This window comes from Odocoileus virginianus, chromosome 1 (assembly GCF_023699985.2).
Source record: "Odocoileus virginianus isolate 20LAN1187 ecotype Illinois chromosome 1, Ovbor_1.2, whole genome shotgun sequence".
Lineage (NCBI taxonomy): Eukaryota > Metazoa > Chordata > Mammalia > Artiodactyla > Cervidae > Odocoileus > Odocoileus virginianus.
The window spans coordinates 86,873,350-86,893,075 of NC_069674.1; the positions used below are offsets into that span (position 1 = coordinate 86,873,350).

The 19,726-nt window shown below is 36.4% G+C and overlaps 1 protein-coding gene and 1 non-coding gene across 2 annotated transcripts in view; one reads left to right on the forward strand and one right to left on the reverse strand.

Moving 5' to 3' along the window:
• Positions 1-557: 557 nt before the first annotated feature.
• AHR (aryl hydrocarbon receptor) overlaps positions 558-19,726 on the reverse strand; it is a 48,618-nt gene continuing 29,449 nt past the window's right edge. The window contains exons 4-11 of the mRNA XM_020879124.2: positions 15,929-16,018; positions 13,076-13,199; positions 12,016-12,146; positions 9,964-10,166; positions 9,180-9,289; positions 8,244-8,385; positions 5,880-7,125; positions 558-3,052 (exon numbers count right to left, since the gene is read on the reverse strand). Coding sequence (XP_020734783.1) covers positions 2,918-3,052; positions 5,880-7,125; positions 8,244-8,385; positions 9,180-9,289; positions 9,964-10,166; positions 12,016-12,146; positions 13,076-13,199; positions 15,929-16,018 — 2,181 coding nt within the window. The 3' untranslated portion in view covers positions 558-2,917. The remainder of the gene's footprint in view (positions 3,053-5,879; positions 7,126-8,243; positions 8,386-9,179; positions 9,290-9,963; positions 10,167-12,015; positions 12,147-13,075; positions 13,200-15,928; positions 16,019-19,726) is intronic.
• On the forward strand, positions 10,200-10,263 carry LOC139036628 (small nucleolar RNA SNORD31). The gene has a single exon (XR_011489452.1). It is a non-coding gene; the product is annotated as a small nucleolar RNA SNORD31 (small nucleolar RNA).

The following is a 19,726-nucleotide window of genomic DNA, read 5'->3' on the forward strand; positions in this document are numbered from 1 at the left end:
GTTGTTATGATTTAAGTGTAAAATTAATGTAAACAATTGTTACTGAGAATGAAAACTTTTCTCAGGAATTTTTCTTCAAATAATGCCAACTGCAGAATTCAAGATGAGTGTTTAATAGTTATGAATGTAATACCAAAGGCTTAACATGCCATTTATATTTGATATAGACATAAGTTTGGGCAATAACTTTTCTTACCTAAGCACAAAATAGAACATGGGTTGTTTAAAATTTTTTTCATAAATTTTCTTAAAATACTGTCTATTAAAATGGAATTAATACTACCACCACTAAACTGTAACACTGATTGTACAAGATTTAAAAGAACAGTCCATTGCAGAAGCATTTTAATCCATGAGTTTACTTGAAGTCTTTTTTTATATTCCAGTAAAGCCCAAAATATCCAGGGGAGCAGAACTTCGTAAGAAGTTTAGGAATTACTGACATAACCTATCCTTAAATATTATAGATTGCCTTCATCTGACATAATTATAATACTATACTATAAGTGCTCATTTCCTTTATGTGGACCAAAAATAATCTGCGTTAAAACATACTATTCATACTTGGTGATTATTTTATTACCATAAATTACTGTATACAGTTTTTGATAAGGATGTTATAAATCATATTTTAAACAAAAATGTATGCATGGCATATGTAAGCAGTAACATCTTGAAGGAGAAAACACCCATGAAAACATTTACCTAAAATTTAGTAATACTGAAAAACACTAGATTGTGCAGAGTAATGATTAAAAGCTATATGTAATACACTGGAACACTGGTAAATCTTCAGGTACTGGAGGAATAACCAGGCATAGGAAAAAGATCAGAGTAGAAACATCCACATCCTTAGAAGTGCACGTCATCTAAAAATAAATCCCTCAATATAGCATTACACAAAGATTCTTCCTTTGGCACTTAGCAATACAGACAAAAGTGTATTGGGTTTAATGTGATTTTATTACTAGGTAAATTTTAGTTACTTTATATAGGTAAAAATATACAATATTGCTTTAAATTTTTTAAGTGTATACTTGATCGTCATCATATTCACATACAGTTTAGAAGCCTGCTTTTCCCCCCACTAAACAGTTCATTCAGTAACATGTGGAAGAGACTAACAAAAATGATTTAGATGAAGACTTTTCATGAAAGGTTTCAATGTAAAAACGGAGTATTAATCTGGACTAATATTAGTCTGGTCTAAATCTTTAGTGATTCCTCCTGCTACAAACAAATTATGAAATGTTTTAGACAAATTTATTTTTTTCAACACTTGAATTCATTGTCCAGGTTCAAAATTCTGTCGGAAAATGCATACAACTGACTTAGCTATTGTGTTTGAAGTCACTTTTATATACATTGATTTACTAAAAAAGGAAAAGTAATATATTTTAATACTACATTTCAGTTTGGGATTTCATTGTGTTTTTATATGATACATGCAAAACATATCTATGCCTTTCAGCTGTACTATTTAAGTAAAAGAAAGTCAGATGGTGGCACTTTTAAGTCACCCAAGGATGGTAAAGTTATTAGTGGTCTGATTAATTTGCTTTCTTAAAAAGACACAGTGATAAAATATGTTAAGACCCAAACAAGTTATTTATGTGCATATATATGGTATGCACTATTTTAAAATGAAAGACTGAAAACATTTTACAAATATTGTTGTTCATTATAAACTATACAATGCACCATTTTTTCACTCATACCAATACTTTGCACCAAACATTGCTATATTCAATCTTAACACTCCTCAAATATGAGAAAAACAAATAGTTTCCACTGTACTAAGAAGTGAAATTTATAAAGTCAACATACTACATTTTAAAGGATTACAGCTCTAAAACAGTTTTTAAAGAATTTACACATATTGAAATGGGTGCTTTACTTATTAAAGAGCTAAAAATAAAGCTGCTTCTCTTCATTTTAAGTTAATACACAGGGTTGCATTTAACAGCAGATTCTTTACAGGGCAACATTCAACTATTAAGGTGGAGATTTTAGTAAAGCTAAATGGTGATATATCTCTTACTTCTGAAAACTCTTGAAATTTTAGTGCTGTTCTCTTACAATAACTAAAAAAAAATTTGGGAAGATATTTCCACTTCCAAAATTTTTCAACGTAAGGCACACGGCAACATTAAAATCTAGAAACAACTAGAGTAAGTAATAAATATTTCTCTTTTCAACCATTATTTGCTCTTTACCTGAAGAAAGTGGGTGAGTAGTGCAGTTGAAACATGCCTAGATTAATAAAAATGACTGAATTTAAGAAATACCAATAATATCTGTGTGCAGAATGTTATTAATTTTATAAAGAAAAAGTATATTTTATGTAAAATATATACTTTACATAAAATATACTCCCTACAGTGTTACAGGTAGAAAAAAGTGTGAGGCACTTACGTTACCAAGGAGGGAGGAACATATTGAGATTATCTTTTTATACAAGCACCAAACCACTTGTTTTAACCTCTGAGATAAAAGCAGAAGCTAAAAGTAAAAGGAAATAGTTTATATTTGGTACACTAATAATCTACAAGTTCAAAACTCAAAGTATTTTATTTTAATCTGATGGAAGTAATTCCACCAGAGAAAAATTTTTCTTATTTAAAAGTGTCATAACATCTCCCTGAAAAAGTTCTGTATATTCTGTGGTATTATTTCAGAATACTGTAAACTGTAGATGGTATTTCACTCCTCTGTGACAGCATACTATTCTAATGATGGTAGGATAGGTGATTAACTCCTCTTATTAAAAACCAGATTTTAATGTTTTTATAACAGTAAAAATAACACGTACATCAATGCCTCCACGTGAACTTGCTGACATCCAACAAGGACAGTCTTATTACTCTGTGATGCTTCACAAACTACTCGAAAATCAAGGTGAGGAGTGGGCTTGGAATTACAGGAATCCACTGGATGTCAAATCAGGGTAAGGTCTGGCTTCTGATGGGTGAAGATGGGTGGCAGGCTGAGCGTTACTCATGCTATTTAATTCAGCTGGATACGTCTCATTTAAAATTGCTCCGTTCTGAAACTGCAAACAGCAACACAACTTATTAGAACAGATCCTTCATATATATTAAACCATTAGATATGTGAAAATGTAGTTCTAAAATCTTTACCCTCCAAGTTATCATTAAAACTGCTTTACTGCCATTTTAACTCATTCGGTGAAGACATATTGAACACATTGCATTTACAATCTTTCAGTTTCTCCATTAGATAGTATAGGTGAGTGATATCATTGTCTCACTTTAGATGTGGCACTCCATACATTGACTATCTGATCAATGAAATGCCTTTGGTTTGGGCAGGAACCACTGGATCAGAAAGGTCCAGTCATGAACCACAGGTACTATTCTGTCCTAAGTAAGTCTGCTTTGACCAGATTGTATCTCAGTAAGATTTAGGTAGCAATAAACTAACTACATTCAAGATCACTACACTGGACTACAGATAACCTAGAACTTTCTGAAAAGAGGCAAGTTATGATTTGCAAGAGGTTTCTTAATATTTCTTACATACTATATACCATGGGTATGATTTCTAGAACCAATTTTATTTATAATATGCTTTCAAATACTACTAAAATTATTGTCCTAAGTATGTAAATAAAAATTACCAAAGTAAAGTGCTTGCTCTTGCCTTTTAACAATGAAATTTAGTTTCATTTCCATAAGTGTTACTGGAATAAAAGGAAGGAGGGCAGGACCTTGAGACACACAGTTCTGTGGAATTACAGGAATAATTCCTGTTACTAATAATTAGTTGGTGATGGACAGGGAATCCTGGTGTGCTGCAGTCCATGGGGTTGCAAAGAGTCGGACACAAGTGAGCGACTGACCTGAATAATTCCTAATAGTTCTGTAGGTTTTTATAGATTATAGAACTTTTTGAATCTTAGTATAATTAGTGAAAGTAATGGATTATAATCATACCTTTAATTGCTTCAAATGAAATTTACCTTTCTAAAGCCTATGTAACGTAACGTTTCAGTCCTTCTAAATTTGGTCAAGTTTTCAAAGGGAAGGTAATAATCGTCCAGCAAAAGGTAGGTTTTGGATAAATTACTTTCATCACTCAATATGACACACATCAGCAACTGTCTTTAAAGAGGCTGTGTGCTAAGTCACTTCAGTCGTGTCCTACCCTTTGGGTATGGACTGTAGCCCGCCAGGCTCCTCTGTCCATGGGATTTCCCAGGCAAGAACACCAGAGTGGGCTGCCATTTCCTCCTCCAGGGTACATTCCCAACCCAGGGATCGAACCTGTGTCTTATGTCTCCTGCATTGGCAGGTGGGTTCTTTACCACTAGTGCCACTCAAAAAAAGACTGTCTAGAGCAGTGCTAGCCAACAGAAATATAATGTGAGCCACAGATGGAGTTCCGATTTTTTTAGATTTAATAACTTTTTTTTTTTTAAGTTGCTCAGTCATTTCCAAGTCTTTGCGACCCCATGGACTATAGTCCTCTAGGCTCCTCTGTTCATAGAATTCTCCAGGCCAGAATACTGGAGTGGCTAGCCATTCCCTTCTCCAGATGACCTTCCCAACCCAGGGATCAAACTCAGGTCTGCTGCATTGCAGGCAGATTCTTTACCATCTGAACCACCAGGGAAGTCCAGTAACTCCTTGGGGGAATATATAGGTCCAGAATTCTTACCATTCATAAGGAAGTAACACAAAACAGTGGGAAAGAAAACACTGTAAGGAGCTGGTGCTAATGCAGGCCCTCTTCAGAATATAATTTTACATAATTCACTTTTCTACAGTTTACAAGTTACCTATCTGTGCTTATTCTGCAGCAATGTTGTGAGATAGACTAACTCATTGTTAAATTTTAACATAACTGAGCAATGTCAGGAGTAAGGATAAGAACATTTTTCACAGTCTTTTTCCAGGGAAAAACTCATATGTAATCAGACAAACCAAGTGTATAAAAAAGGTCAGGAAAAAAACAGTGAGAAAGCTGCAAATGACATTTATAAACTATTATTACAGTCTTATTGGGATTTGCTTCACAACTAAAATATACAACATGAACTCAATATTTTCTAGTGGAAAAGCATAAAGGCAAGCATGAGACATTCCTGGGTGGTCACAAACAGCAACAATTATCAGGAAGCACTTTAAGTTACCATGTTGGTAGAAGAGTCTGAAAGACACATTTAAATGATAAAGATAAAACATCCAGCTTGAGTCTTGCGATAGAAAGCCAGATAAGTTCCCTTTCTTATTTTTCTTAAGATACCAGGGGAAAAAACTATTTTACCTTGAAGCATAAAATGAAGTTACAACACCGAGCCTAGGACTTTTACCAGATATCACCTAGGACAAAACTATTTGAAGGAAACACATCGATACTGATTTTAACCCAATTTCAACAGGAAGAGAGTCAATATTTAATAATAATGAGTATAATCTATAAAAACACTGAGTCACTGTTTATATACCTGAAAATGTAAATCAACAATGTCAGTAAAAAAAAAGAGCTTTGAAAAAACTATTTTTAAAACCTTAAAGCCTTCTAAGTCAACATGTTTAAAAGGTCAGATTTTTAAAAAAATCAACATTATTCTAAACAGTGTACTTTTAATTAATTTTACTTGGTAATTTTACTTTTAACTTCTGGATATATTCATACTGCTTTCATCCTTGATTTCTTTAAAATATGATATACTTGTATCAGTAACGTGAAAGTACCAGCTTACACAAAACAGTCACAAATAAAATTGGAAATGTTCTCCCATTCATGCTACAGATAGAGGTTTAAATCAGTCACTGACAGAAAACTCATAACTTACATCTATTTATAATGTATGAAGAGGCATTTGAAAGGACTTCATTTGAGCACACTCTTACCTTGTTGACATACGCCTGCGAGCCCGGCGTGGTTGGGTTGTAGGGCATCTGCGCCAGCTGGCTGTGCTGAGGGTCGGGCTGGCACTGGTACATTGAAACAGCCCCGGCGTAACACGTCTGAGGAGCTACCATGGCCGACTGTGGATTCAGTCCATGCTGTTGGTTTTCAGGAACTTGTAAACATGAGACAAAATCTTCTAAATTAGAAGCAGTAGTAGGGTACGGGGCTGGTTCAAAATTGCCCATGGGAAAGTCTAACTGTGTACCCTGAGGTTGCGGTGGCAACCCAGGCTGACTACAGGGAATCAGGTTCTGGGGGTAAGGCATAGGATCAAGCTCAGGTTTGTAGGGAAACTCTTGACTGGTCCCAGGTAAGTCTGCAAAGACATTGTACTGCTGCAGGTCTTGCTGAGGACAGTTCAAAGGCACGGACTGGTTAGAGTTCCAGTTTGCAAACATGCTGTTAACTTGCATATGCTTCATTTTCTGACACAGTTGTTGCTGCGGCTCCATGGCCGTGTGCATCTGATGGGGCTGCAGCTGCTGCTGGTCTAATGGGAGCTGTTCCTGGACCATACAGCTAGGGTTCAAAGCCAGGGATGGCTGCTGAGGGTACCCTGAACACCCGAAGGTAGGCTTATTTAAAGAGTCTTCAACGTAGGTCAGAATTTCATCTGTTAAGTCAATATCTCTGAAGTCATCTTCGCTGGAAAAGTCAGTTCTGAAAAATTCCTCATTCTGTTGCATGTGTTGGATGTCTTCAAAATCAATGCCTAGGTGTTTCATAATGCTGTACAAGTCACTGTTTCTGTTATCTGCAAAGAGCCCGGCATGATCTCCAGAGAGAGTTGGGCTCATGTCCTGAGCCTGGCTGATCTGCTCGTGTTTCAGGATAGTGTCACTCCCCATAGGGACAACACTGTTTTGCCAGTTACTGCCCTCATTCAGAGAGTCACTGAAAAAATTCCTTTCGATAGGTGTGCTAGTTGAAGCAGGACAGAGATAAATAGCCTCGTCTTGTTGCATCATGGCATTCAGAAGGGAGTTGGGGTTGAAGGACTCCTTACTTAGAGTTGATGTGGCAGTTGACTCTCTCCCACCAGCACCATTTTTAGTCTTTATTGGTAAGGGATCCATTATGGAAGGAAAAGGGCTGCTTATCTCATATAGAACGGCGTCTCCCGTGGTAAACATAAATGGCAACTTCATATTGCGTTTGTTTAAGTGCTCTGTTCCTTCTTCATCTCTACAATTGGGCACAAGAAAGTTTGCATGTATTAGGAAAAGCTGTATCATAAACATTTCCAAAATAAGAAATTTTTAAAAAGAAAAAATAGCATGCAAAATACACAGTAGTTAACTTTGCTAGAGGTGAACATAAATTTGAGAGAAATCTTTCTGATGACAAGTACTTAAAATTGTTTAGATAAATTTAGATAGAATTTGTCCCAAAATTTAATTTCTTTTGTCCTAAAATTTAATTTCACTCTCAGATTCCATCCCTACCTGAAAAAATAAATTCTGAATGGAATATAGATCCAAATATACAAGTAAGGCATGCTGAAATATAAAACTCTAAAGGAAGATTGACATATGAAAATTAAAATTTTTTTGCATAGGAAAAGAATTCATAAGTCAGGTTAAGGCATGGAATAAATGTCATAGTTTCATATATACTATGTAGTGTGTATATGTGTAAAATTTAATGTTGGTATTAGGTAAAGAGCTCCAAATGGGTCTAACAACCTCAATAACTAATAGAACACGCAAACAAAGCAACTGAATAAAAACATGTATTCTTGACAAGAGTATGTAGGATATTTTATCAACACTGACCATACACTAGATTATAAAATAAGCCACAACAAATTTCAAAGGACTGAATTCCTTCAGGCTCTTGTCTAATCTTTGTGTGGATCACAATAAACTGTGAAAAATTCTGAAAGAGATGGGCATACCAGACCACCTGACCTGCCTCTTGAGAAATCTGTATGCAGGTCAGGAAGCAACAGTTAGAACTGGACATGGAACAACAGACTGGTTCCAAATAGGAAAAGGAGTACGTCAAGGCTGTATATTGTCACCCTGCTTATTTAACTTATATGCAGAGTACATCAAGAGAAACACTGGGCTGGATGAAGCACAAGCTGGATTCAAGATTGCCGGGAGAAATATCAGTAACCTCAGATATGCAGATGACACCACCCTTATGGCAGAAAGTGAAGTGATGAAGAACAAAAGAGCCTCTTGATGAAAGTGTTTATTTCATGAAAGTGTTTAAGGTTTTCATGTAAGAGGATTTCTAAACCAGAGTGTTAAAAATAAAAAACCAAAACATGAAACATTCTAGGTCTTTGTACTTACGTTAGAGGTCTCTGAGTTGCAATGATATAATCTGGTCTTCCATTTTTATAAACTAAGCGTGCATTTGACTGCACCCAAGTCCATCGATTGTCTTTTGTAAGAAGCCTGAACACTATCATGCCACTCTCTCCAGTCTTAATCACTAAAACAAAAAAAAATTAAATTAGCAAGTCTAAAATCAAAACAATAAAGAAAATCTCTGTAATATTTCTGGATGTAATTCACGTATCACCAAAGATGATAAATACACTGATGACTTCTAAGCAAAGTATATTAAAATGCATCAAGATAGTTCTTCAGCATTGCTGTTTTTTCCTCTTTCAGACTAAATTTATTATTTAAATGATTCAAGGAAAGATTAAGTCAAACAATTCAAGTACTATGTGAAACTATAGTTGGGGGGGGAATTGTTTTCATTTTTAAAAGGGAACATGTCCTACAGTCTAATATTTTACTATACAATTTTAAAGTATAATCTGGGCTTCCATGGTGGCTCAGATGGTAAAGAATTGGCCTGCAATGCAAGAGAAGCAGGTTCAATCTCTAGGTCAGGAAGACCCCCTGGAGAAGGGAATGGCAACCCACTCCAGTATTCTTGCCTGGAGAATTCCATGAAGAGGAGCCTGCTGGGCTACAGCCTGTGTGGTTGCAAAGAGGCAAACACAACTGAGCAACTAACACTTTCACTATATTAACAAAGTTATGAAATAAACTGGTGAGACAAAATGGCCATTTTCAGAGTAATTAAGCTACTCTACTCCTGTGTGGCAGCTAATGAATTAAGAGTGTAACTCCAGTTACTCACAGTGGTGTGATACTGAATAGAAGCTAATCCAGAGAGTTCCCTTAAAACACTTTTACATCAGTAATAATCTGAAACATGTCCTAGAGTATAAGGTATTTTCTCAGTCAAGTTCATAAGAAAATACAACTTACTCCGGATATGGTACTCAGCGCAATAGAGCATATCAGCAGCATGGATAAACTGATATCCTGATCCTCTCATGCACAGCTCTGCTTCGGTATAGCCTAAAACAAGTTTTCCTCTGTTTAAAGGGAAAATAACAACAAAATTAAAACTTAACACAAAAGAAGTCACCGACATAAATTCTTTATTTTCTGCACTATGTTGACACTCAGAATTTCCCAATAGCAGGTAGAAATCAACACATTTCTGTAATTGCTTTTTTGCATATGTCTGCAAATTTCAGTTTTAGATAATTTTCATGGTCTTCATTCAGGAGAATAATCACTAAAGATGAGTCTAACAGAGTAGATTATACAGATGAAATACAAAGTCTTTAATTATATTCTAGAATGCTTTTACTCCATTTGGAGGGGCAGGGTTTCTCAAACCTGTATGCATTCCCATACTAGGGAGGAGAAACGCCCTAACATACTTTAGTTACTGAACTTCCAGGGTTAAAAGTCAAACTTCATAGAATGTAAAACAAGCCAGCAATAAATGGATACTGAGTCTTATTAATATAAACACATCATCTATAAAACAGAAATTGTGACAATACTGTAAGATATAAAATAAACAATCTGTGAATGTGATGAAATTATTTTCAAAGGCTATGCTACAAAGAACTAAAAATAGCTACTATAATAATAAACAAAGTTATAAACTATACCATATAGAAAATATATACATAAGACAGACTTACTGCAATAAAATATACATTTGGTAAAATAAACCCGAAAAAGTTTCACTTACTTGGCATCACAACCAGTGGGTGTGAAGTCGAGTTTGTGTTTGGTTCTAAAGATGAAATTTTTGGTTCGAATTTCAAGTATGGATGGTGGCTGCAGTGGCGTAGCTATTGCAAACAAAGCCAGCTGCGGTGGAAGTACTGATCCATCTTTCCCTTTCTTGTTCTGTCCATGAAGATATTTCAATCTCCCTTGGAAATTCATCGCCTTAAGAAACGAAAAGTTCATTGAGATTATTGCTGTATAAAGGTTCCATACCACCCCAGTCTGATCACTATGACAGAAAGATACTTTCTGAGCTGTGAGTTTGCCCTGGGGTGAAAAGTGACAATAGTGGGAAGCTGAGCAGGCTATAGCCAATAGGAAGCTTTTGGGCCTGGCTGGTTGTTTCTACAAAGTGTCTGTTAGATCTTCATCGCATATGCCTGTCCTCTGGGGATGGGTGAGAGACTTAGTTCCCAATTTTTTCCAGGGGAAAGGAGTAAGCCACATTTCTGTTCAACTCCAGTCTGAAGATAAGAGGTCTGAAGAGAGAGCAAAGCACACATAATGGAATCCAGCTCTTGGAGAATATAAAAAATGGAATTTCCTGATACAACTTACCTGTTAAATTAGCATACAATCACTTCAGTTTCAGCCTTTTTAAATAAAAGTTTTGCTTTTTAAAACCTTCGAAAGATAAGTAATATGGTTCCTTTTTAAAGGGTTCAATCAAGGCCATTTTCAGTGTTTTTGATAATTCCACAAAAGTTCACGAGGCTATCAAATGCTATTGTCGTTCCCTTCTTCCCAGGAAGCCCATTAAATATATCCTAAAAGATAGTATGAGACTGTCCGCAAGGGACTGCTAAGTGACCCACTCTTTGTTTTAACAGGTCACAATAGGAAGACCTACATAGTTTTCCGAGCTTGCAGCTGCCCAAGCATCTGTGTCTAGCATGGGTCCGTGCACACTGCATGCTCAAAATCTATTTCCTGAACAAATGAATTGTGATAAAGTCAGCAAGTACACATTAATTATAAAATATACATGGGCTAGATTCCATAGCTCAGAGTCTATTTCAAAACTCAAGGGGATCTTTTCTGTAGAGAGAAAACACAACTGTTCAAAAACATTAAAATGAATCCTAAAGCCATATAAAGAATGCAGACCTCTATTAAGATAAAGAATAATTTTAGAAGACCGAGGAAACAGACAATCATAACCATGATCAATTTGGTAGCTTAAAACAGTACTGACCAGGCCAAGGGATGACTCTGACATCAATATGACACCAGTACAAAGGAGAGAAGACCCAATTACACAAAGAAACTTCACCTAGAAACACAGACTAATTGCTCATCAGTACAAGGAAAACTATCTCAAAGCACAGTTCTAATTCTGGGTAAGCAAAATTCAGACATAAACACACCAACAAAAGTCATTTTGTTAACAGATCTGTGGTGGAGTGCACTATCTTAAGGATACAAATGAGAGCCTGGATGATCTACCTCCACTCCTAGAGTTCTCCCTTTACTGGTCATCCTGGGAATTCACACAGGATGTTGTGATGGAGTGCAGTGGTTGTGATGAAGGTCACTCCAACACGCGAGTTCACACTACACAAGTGTGTCTCACACCAGATGAGGATCCTGCAGTGATGAATATGCAACCATTTTTCTACATGGCAGTTACTCTAGCCATGTGGAAAAGACCATGATCATATTTCCATCTGGCAGGCGTTAAACCCAAAGAAGATAATAAGCAGTCTGCCACCAAAAAAGCGCTACATAATTACCTTATACCTACAAAGTCCAAAAGAAGGGCAAAATACAAAGGCCAGTGTTATTCCACTCAGTCTTTGTTATACTGCATCCTAAAGGATAGAGACTCTGAGTTACGGAAGATATTTCCAAAAATCTAAAAAGACTTTTAAAAAGTTACTTTCCTTTATAAAACTATTGAATTAAATAGATTTTTATAATCTAAACTCAAATACATTCAAATTGGTTTCATTTTTCTTTTTAATTTTCTAAAACTTCATAGTAAATGCCAGTATGAGATGCTGCACCTTACCAGAAAACCAGATGAATTATCTAGCAGACACCTGAGTCGGCAAACGAAGCACCTCTCCATAAACGAAGAGTTCTCTGGAGGAATCTGGTCTGGGTTATAATACATGGCTGGCTGGGAGAGTCCATTAGCTTCTATAGAAATAAACAGCAACACAAAGTTACTTTCCATTTTGCTAAAAATTAAGTATTTGGATGGGCTTCTCAGGTGGTACTAGGGCTAAAGAACCCATCTGCCAGTGAAAGAGACATAAGAGACACATGTTCGGCCCCTGAGTTGGGAAGATTCCCTGAGAGAGGGCGTGGTAACCCACTCCAGTATTCTTGCCTGGAGAATCCCATGGACAGAAGAGCCAGGCAGGCTATAGTCCATGGGGTCACAAAGAGTCAGACACAACTGAGCAACTTAGCACAGCACCGCACAAGTGTCTGAAGAGCTGAAATTTGTGTTCATTTCTAAACCAAAGCTATATTCTAATTATATAAAAAAAAATCACTTTCAGAAGAGAAGCTAGTGAAAAGAAATTAAAACTTATTGAATACTTTTACTACATAGAACTTTACCTATGCAGCTGTTTTTATTTCTATTGAGCTATCACTGTCAACAATTTCTGTATTTTCTAACACCTTTTTTCTCCTTTTTAACATTTTTACAGATGTATGAAGACACAGCTTTTGTTGAAAAAAGTATTTTTTAATCCTTCCATCTGCCAGTTTGCTTTTATATTTGGTGCATTTTAAACACAGAACAATATATACACACTCCAGAATTAACCTTATACATTCCACCCCCTCTTTCACAATAGGGTAAGAATTATTTTTATACACCCTATTACTGAGTATATGGCTATACTTTATCACTTGGAATCCATCAATGGCTGTCATCTCTCGAAGTCCTCCTTAGGTTATCAGGCTTCTTGTGACCTGGTTCTGGCCCACAGCTAGATAGTCCTGTCTTCCCCCTTCTTCCTAATCTTCACTGTGGAGTTCTATGCCCCTAAAGGTTCTCTGCCTCCTTTCAGAGAATTCAATTCCCAACACTACCTTTTGGTAAACATTCTTACCATCAATTCTTTGTCCAGAGTCTGGACACTGCTGAGGGTTTAATGCCCAGTGCAGCTGGCGCTGAAATTCAGCTCGGTCTTCGGTATGGATCAGTTCGTACACACTCTGATGGATGACATCAGACTAAAGAAAAAAGAAACAAAGAAATTAACAAGTAGTGCTGATTTTTAAAAGGACTTCCTTGGTGGCTCAGTGGTAAAGAATCTGCCTACCAATGCAGGAGACACAGGAGATGTGGGTTCAGTCCCTGGATTGGGAAGATCCCCTGGAGGAGGAAATAGCAACCCACTCCACTATTCTTGCCTGGAGAATCCCAAGGACAGAGGAGCCTAGCGGGCTACGGTCCATGGGGTTGCAGAGCTGGACGTGACTGAGTCATGGGGCATGCATGCACTGATCTTTAAAAATGTGGTTTATTAATTTCAAAACCTAGCTGCTAGATTACAAGGTGCCTTTTATTGGTGATGTATGCAAATCAAACAAGTGCAAAGCTCTCCTAGAATTCAAGACAAGAAAAGCCAGAAAGACACAAGCACTATAGTTGACAAGTCAAAGGTTATTTGCCATCACTTCCCTATGTAAACCACTTTTTAGTCACATAAGCCACCTTCCTGTTCCTTAACTGAAACACATTAGGGTCTGCTGGTTTTTATTTATTGATCTTTTAAAATAGAGCCTCTTATACAGAGTGAAGTAAGTCAGAAAGAGAAACACAAGTATCATATATTAACACATATATATGGAATCTAGAAAAACAGTACTGATGAACCTAGGAGAGAATAGACTTGAGATGAGGAAGGGATGAATCGAGAGAGTACCACTGACATATATATGCTATCATGTGCAAAACAAATAGTGGGAAGTTACTACATACCACAGGGAGCCCAGCCTGGGGCTCTGTGATGACCTAGAGGGGTGGGCTGAGGGGAGGGAGGCTTAAGAGGAAGGGGATACATTTATATATAAAATTATGGCTGATTTGCGTTGTTGTATGGCAGAAACCACATAACATTGTAGGGCAATTTTCCACCAATTAAAATTTTTTTTAAAAAATCCTCTTTTGACAAAACTTGTCTGAACATTCATTTAAATTTGACTTCTCTCAGCCTGAAGTATTACGTATTTCCTTCACTGCTCTCTAACAATTTTCCTGACATGAAATTTTGACTTCTAGTAGATTCCATAAGGCTAAGGGATTATGCCTTTACAAAGGTCAGAGTCTTTCCTCCACCTCTTGCTTCTCAGCATTTACTACAGGGCTGAGGACTTAGCCTTTCCACCATTAGTGTTCTAACATTTTTATTGCAACTCACGGCGAGAAATATTTTCCATCCATTGTGTGTGTTTGTGTGTGTATACAGACATGGAAAAATGTTCCACAGAGTGCTTCTATGTGTGACAATATCGTGTTTCCTATTTTATTTTAAGCAGCTAAAAAGAATGATCCTCTATATCAATTTCATCACCCACTCATGAGTCACGACCTACAGTTTTAAAAATGGTGCCATAAACCACCATCAATGTTAGATATAAATGTTTTCTTAAAGAATATCCAGGTTAGGTGTACATATGAAGGGGAAAAAAATAAAACACATTGGGAAATAGCTAGTCTTTTTGATTTCTTACCTGACATGAATCAATCAAATAATAATTAAGCTGGTTATGTAATGAAATTTCTAACAGGTTTTTCCATGGACATTAATATATTTCCTTTAAAATTCAAAAATACTTAGGTTTGGTGTCAGGAGCCAGATTCCACCACTTTAGGTATCTGAACTTGAACCTTCCTATGAACCTTTTCTTCTAACATGAAGTCATCTCTATGCCATCCATTACACAACTGCCAGAGTTATCTTGGGAAATATAGACTGGAATACATGCATTCCCCCTCAACAAAATTAATTAGTGGCCTCTATAGTGTGTATGACATAATTTAGACTTCAGGCTGTATAACAGTGCAGACAGTGTTATTCAACCATCAGTCTTGGCATCACCTGTTGAGCCTGTTAGAAATGAAATACATGGGCTCCACTATGACATACTGAATCAGATTATATGGGACTGAGGCTCATCAATTTTATGACGTTTTTATCAAGTTCTTCAGTGATTCTTAAGAACATTAGAAATTGAGAACTACTGATATGTAAAAATAGCGAGCATTCAAATGTACTTACAAACTGTTCCCACATCGTATTGGATGTTTTCACCCCTCAAATACACAGAACACCTTACGAATCCATATTCACTGTATACTTAGTAACATTAAACCAGACACACTCACCTCCTTCAAGGCCTTCCAGCCTACTGCCTACAGTATGGCTAGCTTTTCTTCTCTGCATTCCCTCCACAACTGTCCACTCATCTGGACCCCACACTCTCTTCAGATTAAATACCATTTCCTTCAGGAAAACTTGTATAATCCATACAAGTCAGAATTAAAGGGATAAGCCACAGTATTTTGCTTGTACCTTTACATATCACCTCATTCATTTCATAGTTACCACTTGCCCTCCAATTTCCATAACTAATTTGATGGCAAATGTTCTCCTGTCTGCCCCCATCCAAATCCCATCTGCTCTTTCTTATACATAAGAATTCCTTATAAATGAAAGAAGAAACACAAAACAAATGAATCATATGTACCTTTAAGGAAATCATAATGCAGTAAAATATTAAAAGCATAAAAATATATTAGCTGCAAACATACACTTTTTTATTCTATAACATATGTATTTCAATTATATTTTTATCTAAAAATTATCACTTGTGTCCCTAAAGTATAAGATAAATAAAAAGTAGTAAGTTAATTTTCAAAAAAGAATTTTTTAATGACCTAAGAAAACTATATTTACCTGCTGAAACCCCAGGTAATCTTGTATGGTAGACGAAGCATAGAAAACCAAAGCATCTGTAGTGACAACCAGTACAAAGCCATTGAGTGCCTACAAGGAGAAAAGTTAGAAAATTAGTAATGTGACTGACTAACAATATTATCATCCATTAAGTACTGACTTCAGTTAAGGTTATTACTTTTATTGATGAGAAATCTCTTAAATCATTAAAATGATTACACCCCCAAAATGCAGAGACACCACACCCCTAGTGGTGAAAAGAATCCATTCTTTTGATTTGGCCAAAGAAAATCTTAGAGCTCATTTAATACTCAATCACAATAACTTGAATAGAATATTGATTTCTTCTTCCTCATGCTCTATAGATTTTGTGTTCATTATACTGGACATGTTTTCTAAACATAATTGTATACATATCATTTGCTGCAATCTGTCACACTGCTTTTAAAGGAAGATAGCATGTAAAGATGTTGATTAGAGCCTTAAAGAAATTTGATAGCAGAAAATCTCTGTGTAAAGATAGTTTAAGCACTAATGCAGTTTGAAATTTAGATACTCTCAATGTATTATAAAACATTGAAAACATTTTTATTTTAGAAAAGGAATACAAATGGACTCTACATTAGAACTAATATATACATGTAAGACAAGTATACAGCAAATTATGTTTCATTTAAATTTAATATAATTACTAATATATTTAGGTTTAAAGCTATCATATTTTATAGGTGTTATTTCTATCTGTTAACCTATAAACTATGCTACTTTTTCCACTTTGCCTCCTTTGGGCCAATTATTTTTTACTACTCCTTTTCCTTTCCTTTAGTTAAGAAATTATACTCTCTTTTCCTATTCTTTTAGTAGTTGTTCGAGTCCTATGTTAATATCTCTATATGGTAATAAAAGTATTTAGATCACCTTAAGAATTAATTGTGATCACATCTTTTAAATCTCAAGCCCTCATTATTGCCTGCTTGAGTTCAACTCAGTACTTGTTTTTCTTCATGCTATATGTGCTGATTGTTAAACCCTCCTGAGACACTCTTTTCTGTGTAAAACGAGACAGGGAATGGTTTAGTTTAAGAGTCACATAGCTTGGAGTCAGAATTTGGACTGGATTCTTCTGTCTCTTACTAACAGTGTGGTTTTGTTCTTTACCCGTTCGAGCTTTAGTGAAAACCAGGCTCTTTATCAGGTGGATAGGAGGACTGTGTCTCACCTAACGCAGCGCCTGGTGCAGATTGGCACTCAGCTCATGTGAGGACCATTGTTATAATATGCTGCTGTGGAAATGAGCAGATCAAGTGTTACCAGATCATGCTTTGTGAACTACAGGGACACATAAATGATGGCAAGTTGTTAACTCAACACGTAACAAAATGTTACACAGCAGACAGGACACATGCTCAGTACCGAGATTCGCAAACGAACAAGCCGCCGCCGCCGTGCCCATGATGCCCGCATGCTAGTAAATACCCACACTGTCAGCCAGGGTGAAAGAAACACAGCGACTGTCTCCCTTTTCACTCCATCCCTTTCACCTTCAGGATCCCTGGTCTACACTATACTTCTGAGAGCCTGATTATACAGACAACAAACAGCACCTATACTCTTTAACAATCACTTTTCTAAATGGTTGTTATGTATTCAAGTAACTTTTAGTTCCCTCAGCAACCCAAAGAAGTAGGTGTCACAGTCCAGTTTGTAAATCGAGGACACGGAAGTGAAGAGCCAAGAGCTAGGAACAAGCTGAACCAGAGGGAGAGGTTGGCTCTAAAGTTTGCCCACTTAACATCATACATCACATCATGATCTGCTACCTTTAAGTGTTACTAATCACCAACTGTTGCATGGCTATAACCTGCACCGTTACAACTGGGATCTGAGATCCTTGACTTCACATATTATGCCTTATCATGCCTGGCAATTTCCCCAGGATGAAGAATGGCAGTGGCACCCACCAAGAACGAAAATGTCTAATGATTCAGTTCAGTTCAGTTCAGTCGCTCAGTCGTGTCCAACACTTTGCAACCCCATGAATCACAGCACGCCAGGCCTTCCTGTCCATCACTAACTCCCAGAGTCTACCCAAACCCATGTCCATTGAGTTGGTGATGCTATCCAGCCATCTCATCCTCTGTCGTCCCCTTCTCCTCCTGCCCCCAATCCTTCCCAGCATCAGGGTCTTTTCCAATGAGTCAACTCTTCACATGAGGTGGCCAAAGTATTGGAGTTTCAGCTTCAGCATCAGTCCTTCCAATGATAAACACCCCCCCAAACTGAGCATTCTTAAATTTTACTTGGTTGTAGTAGGGTTATGTCCATTACTGCATTTTTTTTGTTTTGAAAATATCTTCCTTCTAGACAACAGTATCCATTGATCATATATGCATATTATTTTGTAGAATATCATGTTTTCTGAAGAGTGGAAGAAATTTAGTACTTTCTAATAAGCTCATTAGTGTATGCCAGGAGACACGAAGATAATTTAGGGTATGCCAGTAGCTTTTAGACAAATGTTAACTGTCAGAAATAAACCAAAAAGCCTGTGGAATGAAGTTATATTGAATTATTATTTTAGCAAGTTAAAGAAAGGAATAAATTTAGTAATCATATACTAATAAGATTATTATTGTTAGTCTCAGTCACAACTTTCTGAAAATCATGTTGAGCTACACTTTCTATTTAATAAGAGAAATAAACTGCAATTAATACTGTTATTTATAATTTGAACTGCTGTTATTTCAAAAATGAAGCTATAGATTTTAAAAAGCACAATGTTAGGTATCAACAGTCAGAACATAAATACATAATGAAAAGATACAAAAGTTACTTATTGTTTTATTTTTATTCCTTATAAAACAGTAATAAATTTAATCAAGAAAATAAACATTTTAAACTTTTGTTAAATATTTAAAAATATTTTCTTCAAGTGCCTCCTTTCTTAAAACCAAAGGTCACCAAAGTTGTAAGCCAAATAGTGTGCTGTACCTCTGGACATATCCTCTTCGGTAACTAGTTGATAACCACACATAATGGCAACTGTACATAATGAAATATCCCATCTTCACATGTCTACAATGCTTTTGGTCATCTACTTCATATGGGATAACAGGTTCTATTCTAAGAAGGGCTTCCCAGATTGTGGTCATGCTAAAGAACCTACCTGCCAATGCAGGAGACCTAACGGACAGGGATTCAAACCCTGGGAAGATCCCCTGGAGGAGGAAATGACAACACACTCTAGTATTCTTGCCTGGAAAATCCCATGGACAGAGGAGCATGGCGGGCTACAGTCCATTGGGTCGGAAAGAGTCAGACATGGCTGAAGTGACTTAGCACGCCCTAAGCAAATTATATAGTACGTGATGCCTCCTGCTGGAGAATAATCTACAAATGGCATAAAACAGAATTAATGACGGACGATTCATTTTAAATATCTAAATGCTTCCAATTTTTAGAAAATTAAAAAGTGAACAACAGCTTGCAGCAGTATATTTTTATTCTGGGCCCTTGACAGAGCATATGTTGACAATCTGTCTAAATGTTCAAGGGGGAAAATAAAAATCACTGGCCCATAATTTAAGCTAGTTTAAGATAAGAAGTGTGAAGTATGCCACATTTGTCTATTTTCACTTGAGATAAAGAACTTCCTTATTACGTTACTACATAAACCGAGATGTGTTTAATCACATTGTGTGTGTGCATGCGCATGCTCAATTGTGTCCAACTCTTTTTGACCCCCATGGACTGTAGCCTGCCAGGCTCCTCTGTCTATGGCATTTCCAAGGCAGGAAT